The 15,103-nt window shown below is 42.6% G+C and overlaps 1 protein-coding gene and 1 pseudogene across 4 annotated transcripts in view; one reads left to right on the top strand and one right to left on the bottom strand.

The window, feature by feature from the left end:
* Nucleotides 1-1,335: 1,335 nt before the first annotated feature.
* The window catches only part of LOC102522157 (zinc finger protein 256), a 49,626-nt gene continuing 35,858 nt past the window's right edge, over nucleotides 1,336-15,103 (bottom strand). For all 4 annotated transcript variants that reach the window (XM_032485444.1, XM_032485445.1, XM_014561481.2 and 1 more), the window contains one exon: nucleotides 1,336-8,471. In XM_032485444.1, the coding sequence (XP_032341335.1) occupies nucleotides 6,328-8,471 (2,144 nt within the window). In that variant the 3' untranslated portion in view covers nucleotides 1,336-6,327. The remainder of the gene's footprint in view (nucleotides 8,472-15,103) is intronic.
* Nucleotides 11,901-14,537, top strand: LOC116665653 (annotated as a pseudogene).

The raw sequence follows: 15,103 nt of genomic DNA, 5'->3' as shown, positions 1-15,103 counted from the left end.
TTTCTTTAGGTTTTTGCTTGTCTGGACGTTCTTCATCTCTCTTTCTATACTAAATGGTAATCTGACTGGGTAGAGTATCTTAGGTTGCAGGGTTCTCCCTTTCAGTATTTGAATATATCAAGCCTGCCAAGGCTTGGGCTGCCAAGTATCAGCAGAGAAATCAGCTGACAGCCTGTGGGGATTCTCTCGTAGATGACTGCTTTTCACCTGCTGCATTTAGAATTCTCTTTCACTTCTGACATTGTAATTTTGATATGTCTTAGTTCTGGACTGTTTGGGTTCATGTTGATTGGGAAGCTATGTACTTCCTGTACATGGGTTTCTGTTTCCTTTTTCAAATTAGGGAAGTTTTCATCCATAATTTTTTCAATACATTTGCAATCCCATTCTCTTCTCCTTCTGGAACCCCTATAATTTGAATGTTGAATTCTAAATATACTCCTAGAGATCTCTTAGATTGTTTTCATTTTGAAAAATTTGTTTTTCTTTCTGCCTGGGTGAGTTCCATTATTCTATCTTCCAGACGATCTATGCATTCTTCTCTATAACTTGCATTGTTATTCATTACTCCTAGTGAGATTTCTATACTGGCCATTGAGTTATTTATTATTCCCTGGGTCTTTGTATATTCTGGGCTGCTTCTGATGTACTGGTGGAGAAGTAACAGACAATGGCCACTGAAGTCCCACTTAGGCTCTGGCCCAGGTTACCTTTGGATCCCAGGGTTGAATGTTTTCTTGGCTGACACAGATCCATTGTCATGAGGGTGTGAAGTTAGCAGAGCCAGTACATTGGACCTGATCAGCCAAGAGGGTGTGGTTAGATGATCAGAGGAAACAAGTAGCTGCTAAATCAGACGTCCCTCTTCCCAGCATCAAGGGCAGGCAGTATACACACATTCCTTCCAAGCAGGGTCCAGGCTTCTCCAGGGTCTCTAGCTGTCCCACTGGTGTTCCAACCACTCAAGAAAGTTTATCTCCAAGACACAGACCCTAGGACTGGGAAGCGAAATCTGTGGCTTGACCCACTCGCTCCCCATGCTGGGTGTCTGCCCCTGCAATCACCCTTCTTCTCTGAGTCCCCAGCTCCAGACCCAATTGCTTTTCTTCCCTTTCTACCCACTTGTGTCTGTATCTTTCTTACAGCCATGAGTGTATACAAGTTCCTCAGCCAGTATCCAGGTAATTTCCAGCAAGAATTGCTTCACATCTAGATGTATATTTGATTATTTGTGGGGGAAAGTTGGTACCACAGCCTCTTACTCTGTCATTTTGATCACCTCTCAGGTGTTCCATAATTAATGAAAACAAACAAATGAAAAATGAACTTATGTTATTCAGAGAAAAAAAGTCTCTTCCTTTATTGAACAAGTGGGACTGACAGACTCTCTGCCTAAGCTTTAGTCACACTCCACTGAGCTCTCTTCCCTCCTAGACCTGAACCTGGTACACATCCTTGAAGGGCATACTTAGCTCAACTTTATACAGATACCTGCAAAGTCAGCTTAGTAAGAGTAACACCATGCTGATCATCTAATCAAACCCTCATTTCCTACCCTTGGTATCTGATTTCTCTAGCCATTCTTCAGCAAGATTCTTGTTAAGTCAGTTTAGCATAAAAACTCTTCACTTTTTTTTTTAAATTCAACCATCTTTCCTGTTAGTAATTTTCCATCCACTGACCCCTTCACTTAGCTCCTTGGCTACAGATCTGCAGCTGTCTTTACTTAAAGTTGAACTAAGTCCTCCAATATTATAATAATCTTGACACCTATCTCAAAAATCCAGGATAAAATATTTCTTACCATTTTAACAAGTGTCAACTGTAATGCACAGGGAACTGTATTCAATATCTTGTAGTAAATTAAGTTGGAAAAGAATATAAAAACGAACATATGTGTGTTCATGTATGACTGAAGCATTGTACTGTACGAGTTGACAGAACATTGTAAACTGACTATATTTACATATATATGTATAATGGGGGGGATGTCAAAATAAGTTTTCCTCAACACTGTTAATTCCATTTTAGTCAAACCAGAACATACTTCTGTAGGCGTGGACAAAGGATGGAAGGACCCTTATCCACCTCCCAAAAGAGGCACCTACAGGGCCACCTGAGCACTGAGGGAATTGCATCAAACATGTGCCCTCTCCAGTCCTCTAAATCCAAGGGTGAAACTGATGATATTCCATTTCAGATCTGGTGAAAGGTCTGAAGCCAAGGGCCAACAGGGGGCTTCCTCAAGATCACATCCCCAGACGGGGCTCAGAGAGAATCCACATGGAGGGCTCTGGACTTGGCAGCCCCTGCTTGTCCCTCTGCCTTGGTCCAAGAACATAGGTTCTGAGGGTCTTTTGAGGAGCCCCATTTCTTCCCCATCAAACTGTGGAGGGGACTGAGGGTGTTCAGGTAAAGCAGAAAGTGGAAAGTTTAGGGACAGCACAGGAGTTGGATGAGTCTGAGGTGGCAACACAGCAGGAGGATGCCCCTGCATTAATCATGAGCAAAAAAACCATTTGTAGGGAGGAAACTGAGTCCCACAAAGGGTGTGTTGTCTCCTTGTGAACTCCTAGCAATGGACAGGGATTTAGGATTCATGCCCTGGTTCTGGGCATGAAGACTCTGGTCACTGCACTCCTCTTTGCCTCCTGAGCTCTGGAAACGCAAACACCTCGTCCATGCTAACACCCTCTTTCCCCCAGCCAGAGGGCCCTGCTCATATCCCCATCTGATGCTGATGGACAGACTATCTTTTCACTGATGGCTTTCCTGTGAGTGACCTGTTATCTACCCAACTCACACAGTGTTCAGAATCTGTTATCCTCATTTCTGAAACTAAAGATCTGCTGCTCAGAGACACTGAGGCACTATGACAAGGGAACAGAGCTGCCAGGCCATTTATGAGTGCAGTCCCTCAACACTGCACAAGTCTACAGGCTTCTCTCCCCACCACCCATCCCAGCAGGGACTCCAACTCCTTCAATTACCTACCCCACATGTGCATCTCCACCAGGGCCTCAAGGCCCACCTCCCCCAATGCACATCTCCTTCCTGCAAACACCTTTCTTCTCCTCAAGTTCTTCACAGGGACAGCAGCACTGAACTAGACACCCTGGACAGGGTCATCAATGTCACTCCAGATGTGACCTCACTGCCATATGCAGTCATTTGTTTTCAAGGTCCTGTCCATCTGTTTCATAAGCCCGCTTCAAGAGGTCCCTTCTGCCTCATTGCCCAGTTGTCCTGGTCACTATTCTTGGCACTGTGAGACACTGAAGAACTAAGAATGTCTGATGCGGCCCTGTCCCTGAGGCTCTTCCTCTAACTTCCTGACCCATCACCCCATTGCTGCTTCCACTCCATTAGAAAAATACAATCAAGAAGGTGCCCTCCTTTCCTCAAGACCTACACTTGACCAACCTTATTCTAAATGCTGAGGGCTGAATGCAGGCTGACACCTTCCACATAGGCTGTAAGTATCCCACCGCATGTCCTCCTCCTTCTCAAAGCTACTCACACGAGTCTCCAAATTGTACTGAGGTGTTTACTGAGTCCCTGATCTGAACTCCATCAGTGCATCATCAAACATGGAGTGATGTGGGAGAAGTCCTTTCCAAGCCAGTCTGCACCCACATCACAGGTGATCCACAGAGACTGTGTGATTGTGTGCATGGCTTATACACTAGACTGTTGGGTATCCCTATCACATCTGTCCCAGTCTCCCTGGAGTGTTTACGCATTTGTGTGACCACACTTGATGTGGCAGGCCAGTACATTACATTATATTTCCCCAACAGGGTCTCACTGCTGTCACACATCCTTTGTGCAGTGGTGTATCAGTTGTAGGTAAAAGCTGCATTGAAGGGTATTAGCATTCAAAATCTGTCACACTGAATCCCCAGTTGTGCTAGTATACAGTAATAGTTAGAATACATTTATACATAATGGAGTATGAAAGGGCTCTTTGATTTCAGAAATGCATTCTAAGAAGACATGCATTCAACAATATCTGAAATTATAAACTAAAACCCACTAAGTGCATGATGATGCACACACACACACACACAAGCATGGAAATGATAAATGATGTGAGACTGGGGAAGGGTTCATCAGGCTTCAAATACAGTTATTCTGTTTATACTTATGTTGAAAAACAGTCGTTACAAATTTGATTATGTTCCTGCATCAGCAATCTTAATGTTGAGCATGACTTAAAAATTGTAGGAGGAAGCGTAGTGTCAGGAGTGTACAAGAATGTCACTACATCAAAATGTACATTTTAAATACATGAAATTAAAGTCAACATTCATTAAACTATTTAAAAAGACATGCAACACCTGTCACTTTATCATCATTGTACTATGGTTTATTAGTTACATTCTTAAAATTATCTGCAGCTAAGGTACCTAGTGTGATGGAAACAGAACACACTGGGCTACTGGGAATGCTTCTGAACTCCATGCTCCGTGACAGTTTGGTAATTTGACATTGCCTACGTTGGGAGTATTTACACCAGGGAAGTAGGGAAATTGGTAAACATTACAAACCAGGGTTTGATTCTGTTATCGAATGTCTGGACTTAAGAGTGAGTGATGGGGGGTGGTACAGCTCAAGCGGTAGAGTGCATGCTTAGCATGCACAAGGTCCTGGGTTCAATTCCCACTACCTCCTCTAAAACATAAATAAATAAATAAACCTAATAACCCCCGTCCCAAAAAAAAGAGTGAGGGACTATATGTTAATAATACAGATTGATCTTAAATGTGTATAAAGTATGTGGCCATTACATTTTGCATAGGACATTGAAGAAAAATAAGAAAATATTATTTTAGTATTCCAAATCACTATTCCATGTAGAAAAGTAGTCATTCATATTATTGCTCAACGAGTGAAATTCCAAAGATGTCTTTGCTATTTCCTATTCTTCTAATTGTCAATGAAAGAAAAAATAGCCAAAATTCAAAAAATTATAAGTAGAAAAATACAGGAACAGAAACTTAACTAAACAAGACACACAGGCAAAAAATAGACATATGAAAGAAACTCAACTTCAAGAATCCCGGGAGAGATGCAATTAAACTCATGATTTTAGAGTGGGGCTTTATAGTCTTCACTGAAGTGAGCAGCAGTGTTATCTTTCAACATAAGGTTGATGAAGTGTGTTTCCAGGCGGAGGGGGAAAGTTCCTGCTGATTAATAATCATTAATCGGCGATTTACATCTTCCTGGTAAGGTGGGAAGAGCAGTGGGCCAGGTAAGGGGTGACAGGGAAGAGCCCTGGGGATGGGGACATGCGAGAGCCACAGTGGGCACTCAGTCCTCCACTGCCTCACAGTACCCAGGCCAGTGACCTCATCAACTGAGAAACTGGGTGACAGGGACATCCTGAAGGAAGATTTTTGAAGATGGACAAGTCCTTGGAAATAAATAACTATATATGGCAACTGAAAGCAGTATTACTTCTGGGGTGACACCACATACCCTCTGGGGATGCCTGTGTTAGTGCTGCTGTCCCTGTTAGGAACTACACAGGAGAGGTGTTCTCAGAAAGGAAATGTGTATGGGGGAGGTGGAAGTGGACGTCCTCGTGGAGATGCACAAGGGGTGCCATGATCAGGGAAAAGCAGATGTGTCTGGGCAGGAGAGGATCCCTGGAGTCCACGCTGGGAAGGACAGGATGAAGCCAGCAGATGTGGCGTCCTGAGGAACCACACTCATCAATTCCTCGACAGCTGTGTCCCCTTGTGGAAGTCCCTTAAACTCTCTGAGCAACAGATGCCAAGTTTCAGAAATGAGGACAATAACAAGACTCTGAGCACTCGGTAGGTTGTGTAGATAAATGGAGTCATTTACAAAAAGCTATCAATGTTGGTTCTGAATGAAAGCATAGTCCTGTCCATCAGCAAGAGATGGCAGTACGAGCAGGGTGCCTGGGGTGGGGAAACAGGATGTCAGGATGGACAAGGTGTTCTTTTAGGTTCTTTGAGCTGAGCTGGGAGGGAAAGAAGAGTGCAGTGACCAGAATCTCCATGCCCTGAACCAGGCTACCTGGCACTGAATTCTAAATCCCTGTCCAAGCTGAGAGTTCACAAAATGACACACCCTCTCTGAGCCTCAGTTTCCTCCCTAGAAATGGTCTTTTGCCTGCACAATTAATAACGCACCTCCATCCTCCCAACCCTTTTACCTCAAACTCCTACAGCCTCAGTGCCATCCTTATTCTCTACATTCACAAGGTCATTTCTTCATTGTGAACTTTCTCATGTTGAAGCAAATGGCTCTCTTGGAAAAAAGATGTAACACACTGCACTCATAAAGTGTTTCTCAACTAGGAACTCTCTGACGGTAAAGGAGGCCAGACCTATCAGTAAAAGATTTCCCACATTCACTGGACTCAGGTGGCTTTCCTCCAGTGTGAACTCTCTGATGATAACACAGGCTAGACCTAGCAGTAAAAGATCTCCCACACTGACTGCACTCATAAGGCTTTTCTCCACTGTGAACTCTCTTATGATAACGAAGGCCAGATCTATCGGTAAAAGATTTCCCACATTCATTGCACTCATAAGGGGTTTCTCCAGTGTGAACTCTCTGATGATAAAGGAGGCCAGACTTACAAATAAAAGATTTCCCACATTCACTACATGTATAAGGCCGCTCTCCTGTGTGAACTCTCTGATGATTAACGAGGCCAGCCCTACCAATATAAGATTTCCCACATTCACTACACTTATAGGGCCGCTCTCCAGTGTGAACTCTCTGATGATATCGAAGGCTAGACCTAGCAGAAAAAGATTTCCCACACTGACTGCACTCATAAGGCTTTTCTCCAGTGTGAAGTCTCTGATGTATAAGGAACTTGGAGTTGTTGGTAAAAAATTTCCCACATTCACAGCATTCGTAAGGTCTTTCTCCAGTGTGAACTCTCTGATGATAACGGAGGCCAGATCTACCAATAAAAGACTTCCCACATTCACTGCACTTAAAAGGCCGCTCTCCAGTGTGAACTCTCTGATGGTAACAGAGGCTAGACCTAGAAGTAAAAGACTTCCCACACTCACTGCACTCATAAGGCTTTACTCCACTGTGAACTCTCTGATGTGTAAGGAATCTGGAGTTATTACTAAAAAATTTTCCACATTCACTGCATTCATAAGGACTTTCTCCAGTGTGAACTCTCTGATGTATAAGAAAACTGGATTTTTTGATAAAAAATTTCCCACATTCACTGCATTCATAAAGCCTTTCTCCAGTGTGAACTCTCTGATGTGTAAGGAATCTGGAATAGTAGGTAAAACACTTGCCACATTCACTACACTGATAAGGCTTTTCTCTAGTGTGAACTCTCTGATGTTGAATAAAGTTGCACCTTCGGATAAAAGATCTATCACAGTCCTTGCAGTCGTAAGGATTTGCTCCCATGTGGATTTTCCTATGGGCACTGAGGTGGTGGCTTCCGCTAAATGACTTCCCACACTCACTGCACTTGTAAGGCCTTTCTCCACTATGAATTCTCTGGTGTATAAGAAAACTGAATTTCCTGCTAAAAAATTTTCCACATACATTGCACTCATAACGCCTTTCTCCAGTGTGAACTCTCTGATGTTGAGTGAAGTTGCACCTCCGGATAAAAGATTTGTCACATTCCTTGCACTCATAAAGCTCTTCTCCAGTGTGGATTCTCCTGTGCGTACTGAGGTGGAGGCTTCGGCGAAAGGATTTCCCACACTCGCTGCACTTGTAAGGCCCTTCTCCAGCATGAACTCTGTGATGTGTAAGGAAACTGGATTCCCTGCTGTAACATTTTCCACGTTGGTTGCATTCACACGGGTTTTCTTCAGGGGGAACTTTCTGGAGCTCTTGAATAAGGTTACACTTTTTGGTGCAAGCTTTCCCACAACTGCTGCACTCACCCAACCCTTCACTACAGAGGGCTCTTCCATCCTGAACAAGCACATTTGTCTGGCTGGAGGCTTTCCTGCATTCTCCCCAGCTGGGATGACTCCTTCCACTCTGAAAAACAGCTCCACACTCACTACTGTTGTTTACTTTCTTCCTGGGATCAGTGTCCTGTTGCTGAAGTCCCATGTTGGCCAAGAAGTCCTTCCCAATTTCCCTACAGGTAAAAAGATTCCTTGATGCATGGGCTGTGCAGGTCTTCAAAAATGAGGCTCTCCACAGATCACATCTGAAGGGTTTGTCTCTAACGAGCTGCCTCTGGTGCTGCTGAAGGTTTGCAGTGAAATAGAATTGTTTCCCACATGCTCCACATGTGTATGATTTCTGCTCCCTATTTCTTCCTTGGTGTTCAGCCAAGTGCAAGATGTCTCTCAAGACTGGAACACACATCCTACAGGGCTGGGACTTCTCAGGAGACACAGCTGCCTTGGGGGTCCTGATCTGTGACACTTCTAAAAGTATGCTCTGTTCACAAGGTGTCTCTTCACCCTCGACTCCATGCAAAGAATCTGGAAACAAACAAGTGATGGTAAAGTACATGGTGACTTTTTTTGGAGAGCACAGAGGGAGTGACACACTCTCACAATTGTACCTCTGACACATGAAACTACCAGTCCACAGGACTGTGTTCTGCAAATGGAGTTGGTGTCAAACTGAGGAAGCAGCTGCTCTGTGTTACTGGGCCTTCAGTTTACAAAATGTAGGCTTAAGTGTATGTCCAGGCCCAAGAAAATCTGCCTGGAAAAGGTAGTTGATGTTCAAGAAATATTAAAGGATACCTGTGTGCTTCAGGACATAAACAGTGTCATAAATTTGTATGGGGGAAACAGTGTGAAGACCACATGAGATAAGTGGTCTAGAGAGGTGGTAGGGAATTAATCCCAGGCTGGAGTCAGAATAAAAACAAGTCAGCAGAGTGTCAAGAATTAAAAAAGGATGATAGAGGTCATTTGTGGCCAGTGGCAATGGCACTAAAAAAATAATCAGGTAAGATTGGTTCCTGAAATGGCTTGAACACAGACCAGATATCAAGCCCTCTCCCAGCCGTAATTCATCATTCATCCAGGCCTCCTCTGAGCTGTTTTTGCTAAGACCAGAGCCATGTCCATCAGGAAACCACTAAGGACTCTCCAACCACAGTTGAACAACTACATGGAGACAAATGATACAAGTTCTAATGGAAAGTCAGAACAGGTGAGTGGCCAACACTGAGTTCCCAGAGGAACTCAGCTCACAACAGACGAAGAAATGATATTTAAATACTACAAAGAGAATGTCCAGTAGAGCCAGAGGCAAGGATGTACAGAGGATGGAGTACAAAGTGTTAGGAAGCCATCTCCCCACCTAAACAATTGTACTGGCAGAATCTAACTGATGTAACTATTTTGCAAAGCTGCAGTCTACTGAAGACTTGCAGTTTTCCAAATTACATTCATTTCAATCAAGTTCAGCTCTTGACATTTAATAGCTACCCATTCCCAACCCCTCAGTCCCATGACAGGCAGCTGTGTACGTGTCCCTAGAGTGGTTTGCTTGTAGCCTGCAGGAGCCACAGTGAGCAATAATGACATGCTCCTCCAAATATCAGAGATCGGCACTCAGGTTGCTGACTGTTACTTCTGAATGCAGATGTGCGATGGGGGGCTGGGGGGACAGCCACTGTTGGAAATTGTACCACCGCTATACAAATACCCTCCTCCTCTGGGGGAAGCCAATCCAGGAATTTAGAGGGCCAGTACCTATTCTCTTGCTCTTCATTTTTCTGGTTTTCCCTTTGGATACTGAGATGTTTAAGGACAAAGACAATAAAAAACAAGCAGTTATATGGGGGAATTTTAAAAATCAAAGCACATCTGGAAGGAAAGGCACACTGAGAAGAACTTAAGTTTATACATCATGTTGGTATCTAGGAAAAAGACACCTTAAAAACAACAAAAAGAACCCACCACCCCAGCAAATCCTGGTAAGAGGTGAGAACAGGATCTCCACAGTTACAATATTGTAAGATACAAATACTCAGTTTTCAGTAAGAAGAAGTCATAAGGCATACATGAAAGAGGAATGTAGAATGCATGCGAGGGAAAATAACAAATCTACAGCAGCTGTAGTTTATGAACAGGTACAGAAAGAACAGACGATTAAAGACATTAAAACAACTATCTAAAAGATGTTCAAACAGCTAAAAAAACCAAATGGACCAAAAAAAATTGTGACCTCAACAAAATGGAAATAACAACAAAGATAAGTATAAGTATTTTCAAAAATGAAATTAAGGAGCTGAAAAGTACGATTCCCGAATGAAAAAAACCACAGGAATTCAACAAAGGAAAGCATTCCAGATTTTATGAAAGACATGAATATAAACACCCAAGAACCTCAACAAACTCCAAGCAGGATAAACTCTGAGACCCACACTGCAGCCCATTATAGTCAAAACTGTTAAAACACAGAGAAAAAGAGAATCTGAAATCAGCAAGAGAGATGTGACTCATTACAGAAAAGGGAACCAGAACAATATTATCAGCAAATTCCTCATCAAAAATCTTGGCAGGCTGGAAAGCAGTGGCTGATAAATTCAAATCAATGAAGGGAAAAAAATCCTGCCAAACAAGACTCCTATATCAGGAAGAATTATCCTTCAAAAATGAAGGAGAAATTAAGACATTCCCAAGTAAACAAAAGCTGAGGAAGTTCTTAACCACTAGACCTGCACGTAGCAAATGCTAAAGGGAGTGCTTCAGGTTAAAATGAACAGACACTAAAGAGTAATTCAAAGTTATCTGAATAAATAATGGTTTCTGGTGAAGTAAATAAGTCCATGGAAAATTGTAAAAGCTACTTTCATTATAATGTTGTAACTGCAATTTTTGTTTTTCTACGATTTCAGAGACTAATACATTTAGAAAAATATTAGTCTCAGTTTAAACACACAAAATACAAAAGATGTACTTTGTGAAATGAATAACTGAATATGGTGGGCACAGAGCTGTACTGAAGCAGAATTTTTTTTAATGTTATTGATGGTAAGCTGGTATAAATTAAAATTAGTACGTTCTGGCTTTCTCATAGTTACTGTAATGCCCATGGTAACTACAAGGAAAGTTATATAACATACACAAAGGAAATGAAAAGGGAATTAGTATATTACACTATGAAACATCAATTAAATACAAAAAAAGGTAAACAACAAAAATAAGAGACAACAAAGCTCTATGGCATATAGAAAACAGAGCAAAATGTCTAAAATACTTCTTATCAACAACTGCTCTAAATGTATGTGTATTAAACTCTCAAAGCAGAAGACTGGAAGAATAGATTTTTAAAAATAATCCAACTATATTCTCATGACAAAAGACAAGTTGAAAATGTAAGGTTAGAAAAAGATTTTCCATGCAAATAGTAAGCAAAAGAACACAGAAGTGGCTATTATTAATACCAAACAATAAAGATTTTAAGTCTAAAAAGAACACATAGGATATTATATTTTAACAAGAGAGTCAATAAATATAAGATGCAATAATTACAAATATTTACACACCCAGTAATGGACCAGCAAAATATATGGTACAAAAACTGACAACTGAAAGGAGAAACAGTTCTTCAATAATATTTGGAGACTTCAATACTCCGATCTCAATAATGAGGAAAAATAGGTTTAATTACATAAAAATCATGCAAACTATCCTCTGCAACCACAACAGAAGACAGAAACCAGTAACATATGGAAAACCAAAATATTCACAAACTTGTGGAACTAAAACCACATGCTCTTAATCAACAGTCAAAAGAAAAACCACAAGGGAAATTAAAAAACATGTGGAGACTGACGAAAACAAAAAATAAAACATACTAAAATTTCCCTGGCGGTTAGTGCTGACAGTGCGGAGTGCATGCTCTGGGCTGGGAACACCCATTTATTGTTTAAAAACTCTAAAAAACAAAAAAAAATCTAAAACAACTTTAAAAAAAAAAAATTTACAAAAACTCTGCGTCTCCCCCGGCAGAGACTTGCATACCTTTTCTTCCTCTAGTATCAAGCAACCTGGTGACGCAGCCCACTGCGCGCGGCCCCGCAGCAGCTCCAAGAAGGAACCAGGAGACCCGAGGCCCCCTTAGCCCCCTCGCTGAGGCTGCTGAGCAGTTTTCGATTCCGGGTGCTCTCTGTCCCTGCGCGCACACCCCTGCTCTTTGCTCCCCGGCCCAGCACTCGCTTTCCTCCTCCCCGGGCAGGTCGCGGCCGGTGGCCCTCTGGCAGCCAAGCAGAGATGAACCCCAGCGCCTACAGCCACCCCACGGCCTAGCTCCACCTGGGGGACCTACACCCCGATGTGACACAGGCGATGCCCCACAGGAAGTGCAGGCCGGCCGGGCCCACCCTCTCCATCCGGGTCTGCAGGGCATGATCACCTGCCGCTCCTCGGGACACACCTCGGGACACACCGAGCGCCCTCTGGACACCATGAGTTTTGATGTTATAAAAGGCAAAGCCAGTACACACCACGTGATCTCAGCGTGATTCATCACTTCGCAAAAGTGCAGTGGGTAACACATTCATTAAACATTTGGACAAATCTACTGATAACAAAGCCCTGTGTGATATATTTTCTGCTTTTGGTAACATCCTTTCATGTAAGATGGTTTGTGATGAAAATGGTTCCAAGCGTTATGGACTTGTGCATTCTGAGACACAAGAATCAGCAGCAAGAGCTACTGAAAAATGAATGGGATGCTTCTAAATGATCCTGAAGTACCTGTTGGGCGATTTAAGTCTTGTAAAGAACGAGAAGCAGAACTTGGAGCTTAGAGCCAAAGAGTTCACCAATGTTTACATCATGAATTTTGGAGTGCCTTAAGGATCTCTTTGGCAAGTTTGGGCCTCCTTAAGCGTGAAAGTAACGACTGATGAAAATCCAAAGGTTTTAGATTTTGTAAGCTCTGAAAGGCATGAAGATGCACAGAAAGCTATGGATGAGATGAATGGAAAGGAGCTCAATGGAAAACAAATTTACACTGGTCGAGCGCTAAAGTGTAACAGCAGACAGAACTTGAGCACAAATTTGAACAGATAAAGCAAGGTAGGATCACCAGACAGCAGGGGGTGTTAACCTTTGTGTGAGAAACACCGACGACGGGACTGACGATGAACGTCTCCGGAGGGTTTCCTCTCTTTGGTACAATCACCAGTGCAAGGTTATGATGAAGGGTGGTTGCAGCAAAGGTTTTTTTAGTTTTGTATGTTTCTCCTCCCCAGAAGCAGCCACTAAAGCAGTGACAGAAAACAATAGTAGAACTGTGGCCACCAAGCCATTTTATGTAGCCTTAGCTCTGCGCAAAGAAGAGCGCCAGGCTCACCTCACTAACCAGTATATGCAGAGAATGGTGAGTTTAAGAGCTGTGCCTGACCCCAGAATCAACCCCTACCAGCCAGCACCCCCTTCAGGTTACTTCATGGCAGCTATCCCAAACTCAGAACCTGTTGCGTACTATCCCCCCAGTCATACTGCTCAACTAAGACCACGTCCTCGCTGGACCGCGCAGGGTGCCAGACTTCATCCATTCCAAAACATGCCCAGTGCTATCCGCCCAGCTGCTCCTAGACCAGCATTTAGCACTATGAGACCAGCTTCTTCACAGGTCCCACGAGTCCTGTCGACACAGCGTGTGGCTAACACACCAGCACAGACGATGGGTCCACGTCCTGCATCTGCTGCTGCAGCTACTCCTGCCATTTGCACGGTTCCACAGTATAAACACACTGCAGGAGTTCCCAATCCTCAACAACTTCTTAATGCACAGCCACAAGTTACTGTGCAGCAGTGTGCTGCTCACGCACAAGGTCAGGAGCCTCTGACTGCTTCCATGTTGGCCTCTGCCCCTCCACAAGAGCAGAAGCAAATGTTGGGCGAGTGGCTCTTCCCTCTAATTCAAGCCATGCACCCTACTCTTGCTGGTAAAATCACTGGCATGTTGTTGGAGACTGACAATTCAGAGCTTCTTCATCTGCTCGAGTCTCCAGTCTCTCCGTTCTAAAGCCGATGAAGCTGTAGCTGTGCCGCAAGCCCACCAAGCTAAAGAGGCTGCCCCAGAGAGCAGTGAACAGAGCCACTGGGGCTCCAGCTGTTCTCAGCTGGCCAGGGGCCGTGAAAAGAAACTTGCGCTTCACCGAAGAAAAATACGCCAACACCGAATAACTCGACTATTATGGGGAAAAAAATTGCAAAATATGAAATGAATTTAAAAAGGAAAGGAAACTTCGAGCTTTATGTACTGAGCAAATGCCAGGTCTAGCAAATATAATGCTACACCTAGATTACTTACTGATTTTAAAACAACAAAAAACTACAAAAAATAGTAAAATATAAAAACAAATTAATGCTTTATAGACCCTAGGAAAAAGAATTTTCAACAAAGTACAAAAATTTAAAGCATTCCTTTAATTTTGTAATTCTTTATTGTGGAATAGCTCAGAATGTCAATTCTCTTTTAAATAACAGAACTGACAATTGAGCAAGGAAATGTAATTTGGATTATAAAATTCTTGCTTTAACAAAAATTCCTTAAACAGTGAAAAAAAACCTTTTAGGATGCAGCAAAATGCAGTACTAAGGGGGAAACTGAAAGCTATAAATGCATTTAAAAAAGAAATGTTATGAATAAACCCATCTTTAAAACTTGACAAAATACAAAAATAACAAACTAAACATAGCTTTCTGAAAAAGGAAACAATAAAGACTAGAGAAATAAAACAGCCAGACCATTCTGTTTTTCTTAACAAGGCCTGCCTTCAGCAGAAACTATTTAACCAAAGCCCAACCATCTGCTTTAGTTTCATTAGAGCCTAACTGATCTGGGAAAAAGGATTAACCCAAATCCAGCCTCTCCACCCATCCGGTCCCACCTAAGGGAGAGAAAAAAATTGAGAAACACTTGTGAAGTTCATAGTCCTGACACACAGGCTCAATGAAGGACTTAAAATTAAAAATACTATGAATGCTTACAGGACTCCGCATGCTTCTCCTCTCCACATCTTACCAACACATCAGAGAGGCCTATTTACTATGGTTCCTTTCACCCAATACATCATGCTAGTTATCAAGAAAAGATGCAGGGCACATTAAAAGTCAAAAAAAAAAGTTTAAGT

Source organism: Camelus ferus, chromosome 9 (genome assembly GCF_009834535.1).
Source record: "Camelus ferus isolate YT-003-E chromosome 9, BCGSAC_Cfer_1.0, whole genome shotgun sequence".
Lineage (NCBI taxonomy): Eukaryota > Metazoa > Chordata > Mammalia > Artiodactyla > Camelidae > Camelus > Camelus ferus.
The sequence above is the reverse complement of the archived record's forward strand: the minus strand, read 5'-3'. Positions and strand labels throughout refer to the sequence as shown.